Below are 18,172 nucleotides of genomic sequence, written 5' to 3'. Positions count from 1 at the left end.
CATTAGAATAAACCCAAATAAACATAAAGTCAGTGGTCAGTGAGAGTGTCTACCTGTAATTAACTCTATATAACATTAGAAAAAAACTAAATAAACATAAAGTCAGTGGTCAGTGAGAGCGTGTACCTGTAGTTAACTCTATATAACATTAGAATAAACCAAATAAACATAAAGTCAGTGGTCAGTGAGAGTGTCTACCTGTAATTAACTCAATATAACATTAGAATGAACCCAAAAAGTAACAGAAAAAAATTGTGGGTGAAAACAGCTAAAATGTCCTCACTAGGGGACAATGTCATATTTGCCATATCATCATGAGGATATCTGACCCTCACAAAATTGACACATCAACCCTACACCCCCCCCCCTCACCATTACCGATATAGAAGATAAAGTATCAGCTGGCTGAGGCAGCCTAACAGAGGACAAAGAGCGGCAGCACTGTCTGCTGCTGACACAGCCTGCAATACGCGTCCACTCTGCATCCACGTCCTGCTTCGTAACGACAGGAACATATGGTAAAAGCAGCCAAATGACACGGGCCTCCACCGAGTCTGCTGTGCACATACGCTTGAAATGGGTCAATGAGATGCACTGGTAGAGAAAAAAGAGAGAGAGAGAGAACGCTTAGGCTCCCCATGATCCGTCTCTCCTCCTGCGGAATATCAACACGCGAAACGAAAGACGACTTTTATTCCAAATCTCAGCTTGAAAACAAACTTCAAAACAGCTTTGTGCTTTCGCAAGCACTCGCGCACCCGTAACCTGACATTACACCGCATCCGCCTCTCATTTCCACCTTTTTGATTCGCACTTGCCTCCTAACAACGAGCTGCTGGGAAGCGGAACTCTTCAGAAGCAGCGGGAGAACGCCTCTGTCTTTCTCCCTCTCTGTCTCTGCGCCTATCCTCTTTCTAATCCCGGTTAATGGCTTCCCAGTGAGAGGAGAAGAGCAGGACAGGAGCACACAGCCCCTAGTCAAAGAGACGGCCTGCTGACTGACCGAGTGACTGGGAAAACATCCAGTCGCAGCTCTTGAAGGGAAGACAAACACAGCTAAAAAAATTGGCCATAGTCGATGAAATGTGTGGCAGACACAGAAGGAAACGGCCCGGAGGAGAAACAAGAGGGACAAGCGAGTAAATGTAGTAGATGGCCGCTCTCCGGACGAGCAGAAAGAGGGCTCTCTCAACGTCCGTCAGATAGAGCCAGAGAGGGGAGAGAGATGGTGGAGATCCACAGTCCTCGTACTGTATGGCACTATTAATAGCCCTCTCTCTGAAACACAGAGCACGCAGTGTTACATTAGCCCAGGCTGGCCGGGTGAAAGGGATGGCATTGTGAGAATGCTCTGTAAGGCTCACTGTCCCACTGCCTTTACCGCAGACACAGCACAGACAGTGTTGCTTTAAGGGGAGTACATAAAATGTTCAATTACACAGGAATGCCATTAGGTATATCACTATTCTCAGACCTTGTGTTAAAACCGTAGACCTGGAGCTTTTACTGTAGAAGAACTGATAAAGCAGGTGAACATAAATCCAGTAAAAAGGAGAAACAAGAGCTTCTCATTCTGAAGAAAGAAAGTAGTGAGATCTTCTGAGCTAGTCTGAAGAACAGAGCTGGCTCGGTTCCTCCAGGTTTCTCCTGGACGCCCCCCTCCCAGTCCAGCCAGCAAAGTGTGGAGGATGTGTTCAACTCCATCATCAGCAGCAGCAGCAGCAGCTCACCTGATTTACCATCATTAAGCCCTGATTTACCACCAAACCAGGTGTTGATCTGAGGAGAACTCTAAATAACATCAGACTCCATGAGAGAGGAGAACTTTGGAGATGTTCTAATGATGAACTCAGTGATGGAGAACCACCAGTGTTATTATTCTGTTTATTCTAATATCAGCTTTCACAGGGGGCTAAAACATCTGCACGGTACTGTATAAACTTAAACAGTACTAATATTTAAACTGTATCATATCAAAGAAAAGAGGTTTGGTTAAGGCTGACCTACAGTAAATCCATTGTCGGGGTTTAAGGAAATATACACCAGCATACAAATCCCGCTAACCCTATTGGCCCATATTTGGGTCCACATTTCAGATCCTATTAATAACTGAGTTTAACGGCTTGAAGCAACTCCACCTCCTCCACTTTCTCTTATATTTCTATGTCCAAGCCAAGAACCCTATAAGAGCCTTTGTCTCTTAAGTGTAGCAGAAGAACAACAACTGAGGACAACCCCTGCCCTCAATGTGAAACAGGCCCCGTCTCTCGTGGCCCAGTAGGGATCTGGGTACTGGACTGTACAAAGAGCTCTAAAACTACAGTGACAGCAGCATCCCAAGGCTTTTCCATCTATCAGCCCTGCCACTACACATCAACGTCAGCCCTGAAAACAGAGGAGAAGGTGGCTCACTAGTTTTTGAAAGAGATCTCCAACACGTTGATGGTGACTCCACTGTTGCACTCTGGGCAGAAGTCCATCGTAGAACTCTTTGTGGACCTCGTAGAGCTCAGGCACTTTAAAGAAGATGGTCTCGATCTGCTGGACGGTCAGGACCGGCTGGGACGTGGTGGCTGCGGCTTTCAGTGGCTTCATGGGCTGGAAGACAGAAGGACCAGGTCTGAGGTTTATCAGAATCAGAATCAGAAATACTTTATTGATCCCAATAGGGAAATTGGTGATGTTACAGTTGCAAGAATAAACACTCTATAAAATACATTATATACATAAATTATATGAATATATTAAAGTGGCATATTGGTAATTAAATAGTGGTAATAAATATGGGAAATTATTGCATCTAAGTTATTGCACACATATTTATTTACAGTACTATTATTATTGCACATTACAGTATAACAGTATGACAGCTCTTCACTGTAGCTTCCTGTAGCTGCTGCCCAGGTCATCAGATTCAAAACCCTGACTCTGGCCTACAAAGCCGAGACTGGACCAGCCAGCCCCTCCGTACTTGATGGCGATAGTTAAAAGCCTGATCTGCACCGAGAGCCCTTCCAGCTTCAAGTACGGCTCGGCTCGACCCGCCATCCTTTAAGATCCAGAGTCCAACGCTCGCTGTCTTCAAACCCAGACTGAAGACCCTCCTCTGAGAGTACTTGGACGAAGTGTAGAGTCCATATTGACTTGTGTTTAGTAGAGTCTAAGATTAGAGGATCTTTGAATTTTTAGTCTATTTAAACTAGCTGAGGTTTTTCTTGAGTAAATAGTGAAGCACTTTTGTAAGTCACTCTGAAGAAGAGCACATTTTAAATGAGTTCTAGAGTTTGATGGCCACAGGTAAGAATGACCCCCTGTGGCGCTTTGTGGTGCATTTTGGTGGATATGTACACTCTGAACAGTCAAGGTGTTACAAAGGGTTTCTTCGAGCGATTTCATGGAAGAAGCACTTTTCGTTCCAGGAAATGGCATCGCTCAAAGATCCCTTTGACAGAGACAAACAGGAGATTCCACCAAAGGAGTTTTAAAGATGAGTCATCTCTAACAACCGTGCAAGACCTGATAGACCACCAAAACTGCCCTTGGAACTTAAAGCTTTCATCTGGACAAAAAATCGAGCTCTGCTCTCTCATTCTACATATGTGTTCACGTCCATCCATCCACTGTGAGAAGACGACTCACCGCTGTGGCTCTGACAGGATGTAGAGCTTCTCAAGAAGCCGTGGGCTGACCACCCAGAGTCCAGACCTCAACATCACTGAATGTGTTTGAGAGCACTTGGCTGGTGAGAAGCAGAAAATGCTCCTAACGTCTAACACTGAACTTTGGAGGTCTTAGAAACCCTGAAAGTGTCTCTCCTGAAAAGAATGGAAGTTCTAAATCAATGTCTGCAGAAAACACGGACGCTGCGGTTCCATTCCCTTCTGTAAAAAAAAAAAAAACGAAGCCCAAAAAGACCCGCCTTCTTCTCCCAGACCGAGCCTTAGTGTCTCAGACCGCCTTCACTGAGCTTCCAGTGCAGAAGAAGAGGGGATTTCCCCCTGGATTCCCAGTCTGTCCAGTAAGTTCCATGTAAGTTCCTCTACAACTCAGCTCCTCCATGTAATGACCAGAAAGGGAGCCATGCAGGTCCTGCTGTAGATGACCAGTCTCTACCAGCCAAGATTGTCAATCACAATTCCTAAGTGTAGCCCCGCCTTCTCACAATAGAGCAGAGTAAGGGTTAAGCACAGGTGTGTTGGCACAGGTAAAAACTCATTTGGAATTTGGAATTTGGAGACACTGGAGATGGAAAGACTAGGTTTAAAGGAGGAAAATAAGATGGAAAATCAGCTGCTTTGTCATTGGAACATATGTGGATGGGCGGAGCTACACTTCCATGTTTTCTACAGTCATTGCTCCAAATACTCTGAAGACATCTGATAGCAGATTAAGCTGCTGAGGTTTCTGTGTAATCTTGAGTTGAACATACTGTTTTTTTTAATAACCGCAAATGTAGACTATCAGTCAAAAGTTTTAGAACACCCAGGTAATAAAGGAAAGGTGATTTCTGACTTTTGTTAGATTACATACAGTACGTAAAGTCTTCACGGAGCAGTAAGACAGTGATAGCACAGGATTGGTGCACTGCAGCCTGATCTCTGAAATAGAAGTGTTACGTCACCTCGGTGCCCCGCTCAGCATGGCTCATCACACACGATTGCATTGCTGGCTGCCAAACGCAGATGGGCCCAGGTTCTGAGGGATTTTCAGTGCACTGTCAGTGACTCAGTAACTGCACTTGCTTCAGCATCTATAGTCCGAATAAAGTCCTCCCCGTAAAGCCCCTCCCACTTCTCACCATTACCATCACATTCCCCATGTAAATCTGGGCCCATGCAGCCGAAACTGGAGCAGTGATGAGATTATCCAATCACCCACTCGATGCTTTATGAGCCATTTTCTAGCAAAGGCCTCAGACCTTTTATTGGTGAGATCCAATCTACTACAAAAATGTAGTAAATATTATAACATGATAATAAAAAACGAATCCCATAATATACTCTGCAAAATAAAGGTGCTTTAAAGAGACCTATGAGCGATGCCATAGAAGAACCACTTAGAAGAACCGCAGAAGAACCGCAGAAGAACCTATTCCATTACAAAGAATGTTCGCCTGATGTTAAGGCCTTGTACCAACTTAACCCCTAAGACCCTGTATGGAAGCTCATAACAACATATCACTGTTAATAATTAACATCAGTTTGATTGGCCCCAAAATAGAACCCTGTGGGACTCCATACGATATGCTAAAGCAAAGGGTTCCCAAATAGTTAATAATTTAGGATTAATATTCGGACAAATAACACAATAATAAACCTAGAGCTCAAGGGATTAAAAAACATTCACATACTGCATCTTGATCATGAACAGTGTTCTTCATGGAACCCAAAGTGGTTCTTCTATGGCGTAACTCAAGGGAACTATTTTTTTTAAAGAGTTTACGACAAGATTCGAGAATCAATGACACGTTCTTGATAAACTGCTGTAGATACAGGCAGTTCTACATAGTACTGAAAAGGGTTCTATATAGCAGCATTTCTAAAAGGTACTTCCTTATGATGGAGAATTCTTGTTTCTACTGGTTTCTTTGGAGAACCTGATTCTATATTGCACCAAATGGGTTCTATGATCATTGAATTTGTTCTTTACAGTACTGAAAATGGTTCCAAATATGTTAAAGAAGCCTTTATCAGGACTCCAGACTTAGTCAAAACGGTTCCCATATAGTATTAAAAGGGTTCTATATGGGACCGCTTCTGAGAGAATGGAGCATTCTAGTACATGGTTCTTTAAAGAACCATCTAACGTAATAAATATATAATTCAACCAGACAAAGACTCTTTTAAGCATCCAGGTCAATCTATCCATCTGCATTTACTAAAGAACCCTTAAAGACCCTTTTTAAGAGTGTATCCATAATTTTACATAAGTACATCTTCCTGATGGAGTAACCCAGCTCTGCAGGTGAGCAGGCCCCAGAGTTGAGCTGAACTGGTGTGGGTGGGTTCTGGATAAAAAGCTAGTCTATATGGTACTGTATGGGTCTACATGTGCATTCTGGTTCGAATCCCGGGTCATGCTGCTTGCCATCAGCAGCCAGAGTTGGCCTTGCTCTCTCAGGGATGGGTCACTCCTAGTGTGATGTTGATGATGTCAGCACAGGCATCTGTTAGCGGAGCTGAGGACCCGGCGCTTTCCTCCAGCGATGCTGCATCAGCAGCATTAGGAAAGGAGGAGGTGGCTGGCTTCATGTGTGTGGGTGGAGACACACGAATGGGGATTGGGTAATTGGCCTGTCAAATTGGGTTGAGTTTTTCCCCATAACTGCACATGACACATGCTCATAGTACTTAGCACACAAAGCTCCTACCAGCAACAGAGCCTCCAGGTGGCTGAGATACGTCTCCTCGCTGGCCAGGATTCCAGATAAAACCCACTTCCGCATCTCCAGCCCTTTCTCCAGGTCCAGCTCCGCCTGAACAAAGAGATGAAGCATTGAGTCACATTAACAGATCAGCAACAACAAGCCTTTCGTCTAGAGTGTTCCACCACAGGTCTAGCTCCTACTGGGTATGAGGGAACCTGCCCACCTCCCCCTATAGTACCCAAAATCCTTTGTCAAACAGAACCATAACACTTCCTACAGAACCATTGTTTTGTTTAGAAAGATCTCGGAACTCTTAGAAATCAGTTTACTCAATCAATTGATAGCAGAAAAATTGACAAAAGTATTGGGACACCTAATAAAGTGATTGTTTCTTCTGGAATTAAGCATATTTACCCTACTTATGTTGGAGCAACTGTGCAGGGAAGAAAGCTTTCTACTAGATATTGGAACATTGCTGTGCGGATTTGATTGCGTTCAGCAATGTTAGAGAGTGTTAGTGATGTCAGGATGTTGGATGAATGCATTCATTAGAAGGGGTGTCCACAAATATAGATTATGTATTATTAAAAAGGGTTCTATGTGGGATCATTTCTGAAAGGTCCTTCCCCATAATGGAGAATGTTTGTAGATTGCTCTTTAAAGAACCAACAGGGTTCCGCTGTTGTTAAAATGGTACATTGAGCCGTCATGCTTCTACATAGAACCATTTCTGAAAGGTGATTCTCTATGATGGAGAATTCCTGTACATGTTTCTTTAAGAACCTTCTACAAATCTCTCTATATAGCACCAAAGAGGTTCCACCACTGTTAAAACCATTGTCAAAGAACCCTTCAGAAGTTAGTTAAAAGGGGTTCTACATAGTACTGAATAGGGTTCTATATAGTACCATTTCTGAAAGGTACTTCCTTATGATGCAGAATTCTTCTGGTTTCTTTGGAGAACCTGATTCTACCTTGCAACAAATGGGTTCTACTATCATTGAATCTGTTCTTTACAGTACTGAAAATGGTTCCACACAGCACCAAAGGGGTTCCAAAGACGTTGTTAAAGTAAAAAGGGTTCCTATATAGTACTGAAAGGGGTCTATGTGGGTCAGTTTCTGAAAGAATTGAGCATTCTAGTACATGGTTCTTTAAAGAACCATCTAATAAAGGTAATAAACACATCAAAGAACCTTTTAAGCATTCAGGTCATTCTTTGAGCCACTTCAACCCACTGTATTTACTAAAGAACCCTTAAAGAACCCTTTTTAAGCCATACTTTCACAGAAGTACATCTGAGTAGGCTTTCAGGAGCTGGCTCAGGAGGGAGGAGGGAACCCTTTAGCACACACCAGATTAAAGAACCATGTTTGAGTGGTTAGTGGCTTTTTCCTTAAGCATCAAGCAAGGAAGAACCATCTTTTGAGTTCTACTGGGAAGAGAACGCAGAACAGGTTCAATTAGGCCTGGCTAAACCAGTGCACACACTTAATATCCACCCATCCAGAAATGGTATGCTGCTCACAATGTGTGTGTGTGTGTGTGTGTGTGTGTGTGTGTGTGTTACTGTGCACTAATGGGGGGTAAATACGCCTGAAATGCTCGTTTCCATGGCCACCGCACAGGTAGTGAGAACAGCAGATGTTAGTGATACTCTCAGGAGACGCTTTGGTCCAGAATTCAGGAACTCGTTTTTTCTCTCTGGCTTATTTCCCCTCCCTCGGAGCCCTCCTTCTGCTGGAAATGACTCCTGAATGTGAAAGCTTGACATTCAGGATATTGTGTATATACACACACACACAAATACACACACACACACACACACACACACTGAGGCATTAGCAGGCTGTGTGATGCCCTGGGCTGCTTACATTCACTAGCATTTACTTCAATATCTGCTTCCTGTATAAACACCCAGGCCTGGGTGGTTACTTGACATCTTGGCTGAGGGTTTAAACTAATCCAGCAGATTTAAAATCTACACGTCCAAATATTTGTGGACACCCCTTCTTACAAAAGCATTCAGCTTCTCTAAGTTGCACCCATCGCTGATGTGCAAATGCATACACACACACACACACACACACATTATCTAGTCCCTGTAGAGAAGTACTGCCAATAGAATAGAACAGCATGCTCATGCCTAATGCCAGGCGTGGCACTGGTAGAGAGGTACAAAGCCCCCCAGCATTGAGCTGTGGAGCACTGGAAGAACTATAGTGACTTCTGATCATCAGCCAACATCCTGACCTTACTAATGCTCTTGTCGCAATCAAATCCTCACAGCAATGCTCCTCCAAACTCTAGTAGAAAGACTTCTTCCCTGGACAGTAGAGACAGTTACTCTAACAAAAGCAGGATAGACTCTCTTTTTAATACCCTTGATATCTTGAAGCCCTGAAGAAACAACGACTAAGCAGGTGTCCCAATACTTTTGTCTAGTTTTAAACATTCTCCACTTGGACAGTGGAACGGCTGATCTTCTTAAACCCCTTCCCAGACTCCTCTGAAGGCCTCAGAGAGCTCTCTGGATCTGGCCATGATGGTGATCTTCTTCACCTCTCACTTCAACCATCAACGTCTAAGGTTTAAATAAGACTCCAGACTCCTCCAGAATAATCCTCTCCAACCATGTTCTGATCATCTGCAGCTGATGTTCTGCTCCTGACTCTTAATTCTACACATCTGAAGGAGTAATAAATGTGGGCGTGGGGGGTTGAACTTTTTCCTCACAGAAAAAAATGACATTTCTATTAATTCCATTTTATAAACCATGTTTAGAGACATTTCCTCACTTGGCTCTTTTAAGACACCAGCTGGCCAGATCTTGCCTCCTGAAAGGAAACGGAGGTGTATTTTCTTAATGCCTAATCACACATCATATTGGCCGCAGGAACTGTTGCGGAGGTGGCTACTGGTAGTGCATTCGTACATCACATAGTGAGGGGGAAACACACACACACACATACTGCCTGTAAAAGCACTGGTGTATTACTAGCAATGCCTTGTGAGCTTGGTTCCAGAGTTCTCCTGGACTCCCCCAGCCAGCGTGTGGATCAATCAGCTCACCTGATTTACCATCATTAAGCCCTGATTTACCACCAAACCAGGTGCTGATCTGAGGAGAACTCTAAATAATACTAGACTCCATGAGAGAGGAGAACTTTGGAGATGTTCTGATGATGAACACAGTGATGGAGAACCACCACCTCCACTTTCTGTAGGAGTGATATTATTAGTGTTTATTCTAATATCAGTGTTTTACTTATTTGGTTCAAAATAAAGAATTCTAATGAAGAGGAGGGAGATACAGATAGTCTGCATCTTAATTCTGGAAGTGGAAGAAACAAAGCAAGTGTTTATTCATGATCTTTAGACCCCAGCCTGCTCTCCTCAGGGAAATCCTTCCATCTCCAGACTATCATCTTTTATTCATCCACATATTTATTAATGAAAATCCTCTCCGGCTTTGGGCACAGGAGTGAGCAAAGCCCTCCTAGCTGATAAAAAAAACACACATGCACACATACACATACACACACACTTTCATTTCATTTAATAATGAGAGATTTTCTCGTATTTTTTCATATTTAAAAGCAGCGCATTTCAAAAGCACAGCAGGTTCAGGACACAGCTTTTAAAGGCCTTATCATCTTTATCATAATGAATGGAACATCAATAATCATCAATAATAATGATCTGTCTTGGGAATGACATTCAAACGTCAGCGAATAAAGAAGGCTGTTATACCTGCTGTAGAGAGGGGCAGTGGGTGAGGTTAGGAGTGGAGGTGCATTAGGGTGGGCCTAGTTCCAGAGAGTTCCAGGGAGCTCACACTCATCTCCATTATTTCTGTGAAACCGTGACTAACAGAGCTCAGCCAATACATTTAATAACCCACCTCAAGAGTAATGCTAGAATATGGTAGCATCCCTATGAAATTACTAATAGTATGTTAGCGTTAGGCTAACAGTGGGTTAACAGTGGGTTAACAGATTTTGGTAATTCTAGATGAAACAAGGACATCTAAAGATAGTAATAGACACTAAATGGACAAACGTGTTGGGACCTTCTACTAGATGTTGGAGGAGCATTGCTGTGAGGATCTGATTGCATTCAGCGGCAAAAGAGCTGACATTAGTCAGGTCAGGTTGTCGGATGATGATCATCACGCCACCTCATCTCAAACCCCCCTAACTCAACCCAAGAGTATTGGATGGAGCACCACCATCCATCGTTCCAGAGAACACAGCTCCTCCACTGTTGCTCCACAGCTCAATCCTGGGGGGGGCTTTATACCCCTCTACTAGGCCACACCTGGCATTAGGCAGCATGGTGCCAAAAGGTTCATGTGTGGAAGTTCTAGGGCTTTTTCACAGTTGGAGGCGGAGGGGCTCATTATCACTGGTTTGCTTTCACACAGAAGAATTCCATTCGAACTGTGGGCCGATTGTGCCAAATAGTAGGATCTAGATTGATCCGCTTTTCCTTTTTTTCCTTAGGATGCAAACACTCAAAGTTGTGGATATCGTGGCCTAATGATAAGAAAAGTGGACTCGAGACCAGAAGGTTGGTGGTTCGAATCCTACCGGCAGGTAAGAATTGGGGGTGGGAGGAGTGAAGGCTGAATCTACGGCTGAAGTGCCCTTGGAGCGAACCCCAGACCACTGATTTCAGGAGGACCAGAGATCGGTGCTCTGGGTGGCTCCCAGCCTTAAAAACAGCTTTCATTCTTGACCAAACGTGCTGAACTCACGGAGCAAGAAGACCTTGGCCCGGTGTGACCTGGTGTGGCGCAACAGATAACACCACTACCTGCCAGTGAGCTAGACCGGGCTTCGATTCCCAGTCTCAGACATAAGCCCTCACTGGAACTGTACCAGGTCTCATGTCTGTAAACTGCAGCATCAGTCTTACTGGGACTTTGACTCTGGCTTGCATTCACACTTAAGCCCTTCCTGATTAATTACTGTTAAACTCCTGTGTAAAAGGGGCTTAGGTAATAATAAATGGAGACCCATGGAGGGATACCCAGGAGAAATCATCGGTTGGTAGTTCCCCAGCATTAACTGTGGTCTTGCCAGAGGCATTTGCATTGGCTTAGGCATTGATGTGTCTACATTGGGTAACAAACTGGGTACCTGTGTAGCCCCACGCTACAGAGTAGCGACGGCACTCACGCAGAATGAAGAACGTCTGTTAGCTCTTCTATAGCATGCATATTCTCTGAAGAACCTTCTGGCATTTACTCAAAGCCTTCACCTCAAAGCTCAGACGTTTACTCAGCAAATCCCTCCGCAAATCCATGTTCCTGCACATGCGGCCGTGTATACATTAGATTAAAGCTCCGCCGAAGCTGTGTGTACATGTGTGTGTTGGAGTCATAAAGACACAATGCCTGTATTAATTAAAACTCCTGAAGGCAGGGGTCAAAGGGTAGACGGTGGATTCCTGAGAGGACCTATATAAACTCCTCCAAGCCTCAGGAAAGCACACTGGCAGAGAGCACACATCAATCACGATGACAGCCAATGGCTGTGGAAGAGCTGGGGGGGGTGGTGTGAGGGTGGTAGGGAGGGCCACCTATACCAGCACTGGTGTAATTACTGACTGGGTGACTGCACTGCAGGGCTTTTTCTTCAGAGCGACCATAAAAGCTACAGTCACTTCTGACCACAGACCACTGAGGACGATTCTTTAGCAATTATGAATGATGGGAAATTAGTCAACTGTGCGGAGCAAAGCTGGCTGCGTCGTCCTTATTGTAATTGTGCTGAACCTACGCTTTGAGTTCTAATATAAGGATTGTAAAGGTATTTAGTGAAGAACCTGCAACCTTTGGAAACTGTCAGACGTCCTGGATGGATGATTCCTCTGGGTGCTGTCAATAATGAAGCTATAAAGGTCTATATTAGAGGGTTAGGGGTGCAATATTTCACAGTGGGCTGCACAAAGAGAACGATTCCTGCGTTAGGGACTGAACAAAGCCCCTAACTCAACCCCATTTCACCTGACGTGAGGAGAAAGAAAAATGGATGGGTTGCGGCGGGGAAGGTGGGTCACCTAGGCTAACATGGGCTTTTCAGAAAACATTGAAGGTTAATGAAGGAGAAGTGGCTGGGTGTGAATTTAGGGCTGTTTTTACGGTGTATGATCTGACAGTTGATACCTTACTGTTAATATTTCCAAAATATCCCCTCTAATTCACCTGCTGCCCTATCCGAGATCTTCTCTATTTCAATTCCTGCTGAAACAAACTAGAGCTCCTCTTCTGCGAGACAGGGACATGAACCTTATAGCACCATTAGACTGGCTCTCTAGCCCAGGACAAACACCACAGGCGTGTACACCGTATGTCCAAATGTTTGTGGACTACCCTTCTAAATGAATGCATTCAGCTACTTAAGGTTGCACACATTGCTGACACAGGTGTGCAAATGCACATACACACAGCTTGTGTAGTCTCTGTAGAGAGGTACTGACAATAGAAGGTTGATGCCATAGATAGATAGATAGCTAGATGGGTGGGTGGGTGGATAGATTGGTGGGAGGGTGGATAGATGTGTAGGTGGATGGATAGATAGATGGACAGATGGGTGGGTGAGTGGATGGATGGATACATGGATGGATGAATAGGTGGACGGATAGGTGGATAGGTGATTGTGGATGGTAGAGGGGTGGGTGGATGGATGGTGGGTGAATAGATGGGTGGATAATTGGGTGGATGGTAGATGGGTGAGTAGGTGGATGGATGGATGGTAAGTGGGTGGATGAATGGGTGGATGTTTAGGTGGATGGGTGATTGGGTAAGTGGATGGTAGGTGAGAGGATGGAAGAATGGATGGCAGGTGGGTGGATGGATGGATGGTAAGTGGGTGGATGGTAAGTGGATAGACGGTAGGTGGATGGATAGGTAGATGGGAGGGTGGATGGTAGGTGGGAGGATGGATGGATGGATGGTAATTGGGTGGATGGTCGGTGTATAGATGGGTGGATGAATGGGTGGATGAATGGGTGCATGGATAGGTGGATGGGTGATTGTGGATGGTAGGTGGATTGATGGATGGATAAATGGTAAGTGGGTGGATGGATGGTGGGTGGATAGATGGGTGATTGAATGGGTGGATTGATAGGTGGATGGTAGATGGGAGGATGGATGGTAGGTGGGAGGATGGATGGATGGTAGGTGGGTGGATGGATGGATGGTAAGTGGATGGATGGTGGGTGGATAGATGGGTGATTGAATGAGTGAATGGTAGATGGGAGGGTGGATGGTAGGTGGAAGGATAGATGGATGGATGGTAGGTGGATGGATGGATGGATGGATGGATGGATGGTAAGTGGATGGATGGTGGGTGGATAGATGGGTGATTGAATGGGTGGATTTATAGGTGGATGGTAGGTGGGAGGATGGATAGATGGTAGGTGGGTGGATGGATAGATGGATGGATGAATGGATGGTAAGTGGTGGATGGTCGGTGAATAGATGGGTGGATGAATAGGTGGATGGATAAGTGGGTGGTAGATGGGTAGTTGGATGGACGGGTGGAGGGTGGATGGATGGGAGGCTTATGGTTGAATGGATGGATGGGTATGTGGTTGGATGGGTGGATAGGTGGATGGTAGGTGGGTGGATGGATACTTTATTAATCCCTAGGAACTGTACATGTAGGAGTGTCAGGTACAACACCACAGTGAGGATACCAAGGATGCCACACTTACAGACTTGGCGGACTCGAGAGAGCCAGAGGAGAGCGTGTCCCTGCTGCTGCGGCTCTTGGAGCTGAGGTAGGGCGAGGAGGACGGCGAGTCGTCGATGTAGGGCAGGATGTCATGGTGCCGCCTTTGCTCCTCCGCCCGATCCGCATCGTAACCATACGTAGGAGGTGTGCCTGTGAATGGACCATCTGAGGAGGTAAGAAGAAAAGAGCGAGAGGAAGAAAGAGATTAGACGGTTTATTCAGACCTAAGGTCACTTGACGAAATCCTGTGGCTTCCAGGAGCACTCTGATGGGGTGGCTGTATGGGAATGTATGTAACCATGACATTGATGTTTAGTGGTACAGATTCACATCAACCAGGCCTGCACACTAACGCAGCTGTTTCTGTGAACGTCTGGGTTTCTGGAAAGCTTTTGGTAACCCATCCCAGACGTCCTCCTCAGTTTTCGTGCTGGTGTGGTCACAACATGCAGCTCCACAATCAAAACTCTGTCTGGGGAAAGACACTGACATTTTGCATTCTTACAGCCCACATCCAAAACGGCAACATCCAGGCTTAGCGAGCAAGACACCCACATTGTACTGACTGCTAACCAATGGCAGATGACTGAGGTGGAACAGAATACAATACAACACAGCAGAACAATGTCAAAAGGCTGCCAGAATCCACAAAAGAAGCATCTTTGGGGTTTTCCTGTGTGGGTGGGTGTCTGGGAGGGTTAGAGGGTATCTATTTGTGCATCTCAGTCCAAGATATAGGCATAGTTTCAGAACTGGGGGTGCGTTTCCAGTCTCCCAGATAAACCTTTTGTTATTTATTTCCATAAAACAATCTTCCTGAGTCAGTTTTGAATAATTCTGCTAATTATATTATACTATTAATAATGCTTAATGTATATTTTAGGCACAGTTTACACAGAATATGAGCCTAATGACTCTCATCCCACATCCCATCATTGACTGGCCTCGCCACCTGATTCATACATTTAATTTAAAATAAAATAATTAAGGCTAATTTTCAGGGTTATTTTGTGCAAATAATCAACTGCATTTTTATGTAATGCATGATTTTATGTAATGCGTCATTTTATTAATTAAAACTATAACTTGCACCCACTGCTGTGCTAATGTCAGGCGTGGGCTAGTAGAGTGGTATAAAGCCAACCAGCATCGAGTAGTGGAGCAGTGGAAGAACTGTGTTCTCTGGAATTATGAATGGTGCTCCAACCAGAGTGGTGATCATGTTGCTGAATGCAATCAAATCCACACAAAATCCTCCAAAATTTAGTAGAAAGCTTTCTTCCCTGGATAGTAGAGACAGTCACTCTAACAAAAGCAGGAGAAACTCTTATTAATAGCCTTGATATCAGAAGAAACACCGAACCAGCAGGTGTCCCAATACTTTTGTCCATATAGTGTATATAAATTTATCTATATATATCAATGAAAAAATCCATGAACAATTGGGGTCATACCTCATAGGCTACCTGCCAACAGACTACGTATACAAACCTGGTCTTCGGCCTGTAGGAGAAAGCCCTCAAGAGCTCAGGCATGGGCTAGTAGAGGAGTACAAAGCCAACCAGAATTGAGCTGTGGAGCAGTGGAAGAACTGTGTTCTCTGGAAATATGGATGGTGTTCCAACCAGAGTGGTGATCATGTTGCTGAATGCAATCAAATCCACACAAAATCCTCCAAAATGTAGTAGAAAGCTTTCTTCCCTGGATAGTAGAGACAGTCACTCTAACAAAAGCAGGAGAAACTCTTATTAATAGCCTTGACATCAAAAGAAACACTGAACTAGCAGGTGTCCCAATACTTTTGTCCATATAGCGTATACTTTATCTATATATATATCGATGAGAAAATCCATGAAATGGATTTTTTGACATGCCATGTCTAACGTAAATAGTTGCCGAAAGTCCAATTTCGCCACACTTATGGGTGCACAATTGGGGTCATACCTCATAGGCTACCTGCCAACAGACTACGTATACAAACCTGGTCTTCGGCCTGTAGGAGAAAGCCCTCAAGAGCTCAAGCCCTGCATATCAGACCATGTCTCCTCACTGTACACCCCCCAGGCCTTTTCTCCTTCTTTGTCTTTGTCATCTCTTCCCACTCTTCTCATCAGCCAAGTGACCCACTTTTCACTCAGCATACAGTGATGGTAATTCCACTCTGATTAAACGGTACACACTGCTGAGCCCACAGGCCTCAGAGGAGATGTTGGTATGACAGTGCCTTGCATTCAAACCTAGCTACAATTAGAAGATCTGTGTAAGAAGATCTAGAAGATCTAGAAGATCTAGAAGAAAGGGGTCTTAGACATTGGCCCTATGGCTGCATTCCTAATTCTCCTTCTCACACTAATCCACATGAGGCCTACACTGGTCCTAGATCAGCTTCTCTGTGCAAAGCCATATCATAGCCAACATCTCATTTTCACAGTCTTACATTTTGGTCCAATTGTGGTCAATCAGACAAGATGCGTTTGCTTCTTTAGCTGAGCACTGAAGCTACGAGGCTAATGTAGCTAGTAGCTAGTTAGTAGTCTCTAAATCTTCACACACTCTCTTTAAAATGATCGGAGGTGATCAGTAATCTCTAATACATCTGTTTATGTGGTTTCTGAGCCCGTATGACAGTGTACTATGTTCGCTAGCCGGCTAAAAGTAGCTAAGGTGGTGGGTTTTTGTTAGCTAGCATTTAGTCCCCCAACAAAAGGCCTTCCCCAATATCGGCCACCCCGATATTTCCGTTCTCTTTGCCAGTCACCTGGATGAAATAAAAATAAACTGCCCTAGAGAGGCATTTTATCTTTATTCTGGCAAAAACAATATTTTACAATCGCTAACAACACTGTAACTGATGCTACATTAGCTTAGCAGCTCCACATAAAAGACACCTAAAGACACCAATTATGTCTTTACTGACTAACAACATTTGGAAAACACGCTAATCACTAGCTACAGTTTTCCCTCGATCAGCCAAATAACGTTTGGTGTAAAGTTTGCTTCTTTAGTTTTGCACTAAAGCTACATGGCTAACGTGCAAAAAGCTAAAAAGAGGCAACAACAAGGCAACGAGGTAGTGTATATGGCTACGTTCTGTGGCCCTTTCTTCATATTGGAGCTACATGGCTAACGTGTAAAAAGCTCAAAAGAAAATTGAAGCTAAAACATTAGCAGCTTAAAAATAGTACTAATATTAGGAGCCTACAGTGAATTCGGCCTGTATTTTGATCCATTTCTATACATAACAGTTGCTATTTAGTGTCAGAAACCACTTTAGCAAGTCTTTTAAATATTACTGGACAAACAACGCAACAAGGGCAGTGTGTGGCAATTTAGTGGATGTTTTTGTTAGCTACATTAGCTTAGCCGCTCCAGATAAACCACTAAAGTCCCCAAACATGTTTTTGGAAAACACGCTAATCACTGAAAGAGTGGAAAATCTGAACTTCTGAGGCCTAGCACAGCAGCCATGAGGCTAATGTAGCTAGCTAACAAGTTACAGAGGCTTAACACAGTTAGCTTTGTGCTAACTATGTGCCCAAATCATCACAACACACGCTCCTCAAACTGTGTGGAGCTGATAGCTAACAGACTTTATGACAATATTGTGTAAAAACTAAAGGGAAAAGTGAAGCTAAAACATTAGCAGCTTAAAAATAGTACTAATATTAGGAGCCTACAGTGAATTCGGCCTGTATTTTGATCCATTTCTATACATAACAGTTGCTATTTAGTGTCAGAAACTACTTTAGCAAGTCTATTAAATATTACTAAACAACAAGGCAATGAGGGGAGTGTACACGGCTAAGTTCTGTGGCCCTTTCTTCATATTGGAGCTACATGGCTAACGTGTAAAAACTAAAGGGAAAAGTGAAGCTAAAACATTAGCAGCCTGAAAATAGTACTAATATTAGGAGCCTTCAGTGAATTCGGCCTGTATTTTGATCCATTTCTATACATGACAGTTGCTATTTAGTGTCAGAAACTACTTTAGCAAGTCTATTAAATATTACTAAACAACAAGGCAATGAGGGGAGTGTACACGGCTAAGTTCTGTGGTCCT

At 44.0% G+C, this 18,172-nt stretch overlaps 1 protein-coding gene across 1 annotated transcript in view; it reads right to left on the bottom strand.

Annotated features, from left to right (window-relative positions):
- The window catches only part of bcr (BCR activator of RhoGEF and GTPase), a 148,750-nt gene that overhangs the window by 54,496 nt on the left and 76,082 nt on the right, over window positions 1-18,172 (bottom strand). Inside the window, exons 2-4 of the mRNA XM_072662343.1 lie at window positions 14,093-14,277; window positions 6,371-6,475; window positions 2,413-2,598 (exon numbers count right to left, since the gene is read on the bottom strand). Of these exons, the coding sequence (XP_072518444.1) occupies window positions 2,413-2,598; window positions 6,371-6,475; window positions 14,093-14,277 (476 nt within the window). The remainder of the gene's footprint in view (window positions 1-2,412; window positions 2,599-6,370; window positions 6,476-14,092; window positions 14,278-18,172) is intronic.

The sequence above is a fragment of the Salminus brasiliensis genome, chromosome 18 (assembly GCF_030463535.1).
Source record: "Salminus brasiliensis chromosome 18, fSalBra1.hap2, whole genome shotgun sequence".
Classification (NCBI taxonomy): Eukaryota; Metazoa; Chordata; class Actinopteri; order Characiformes; family Bryconidae; genus Salminus; species Salminus brasiliensis.
This window is presented reverse-complemented; position numbering and strand designations above follow the sequence as displayed.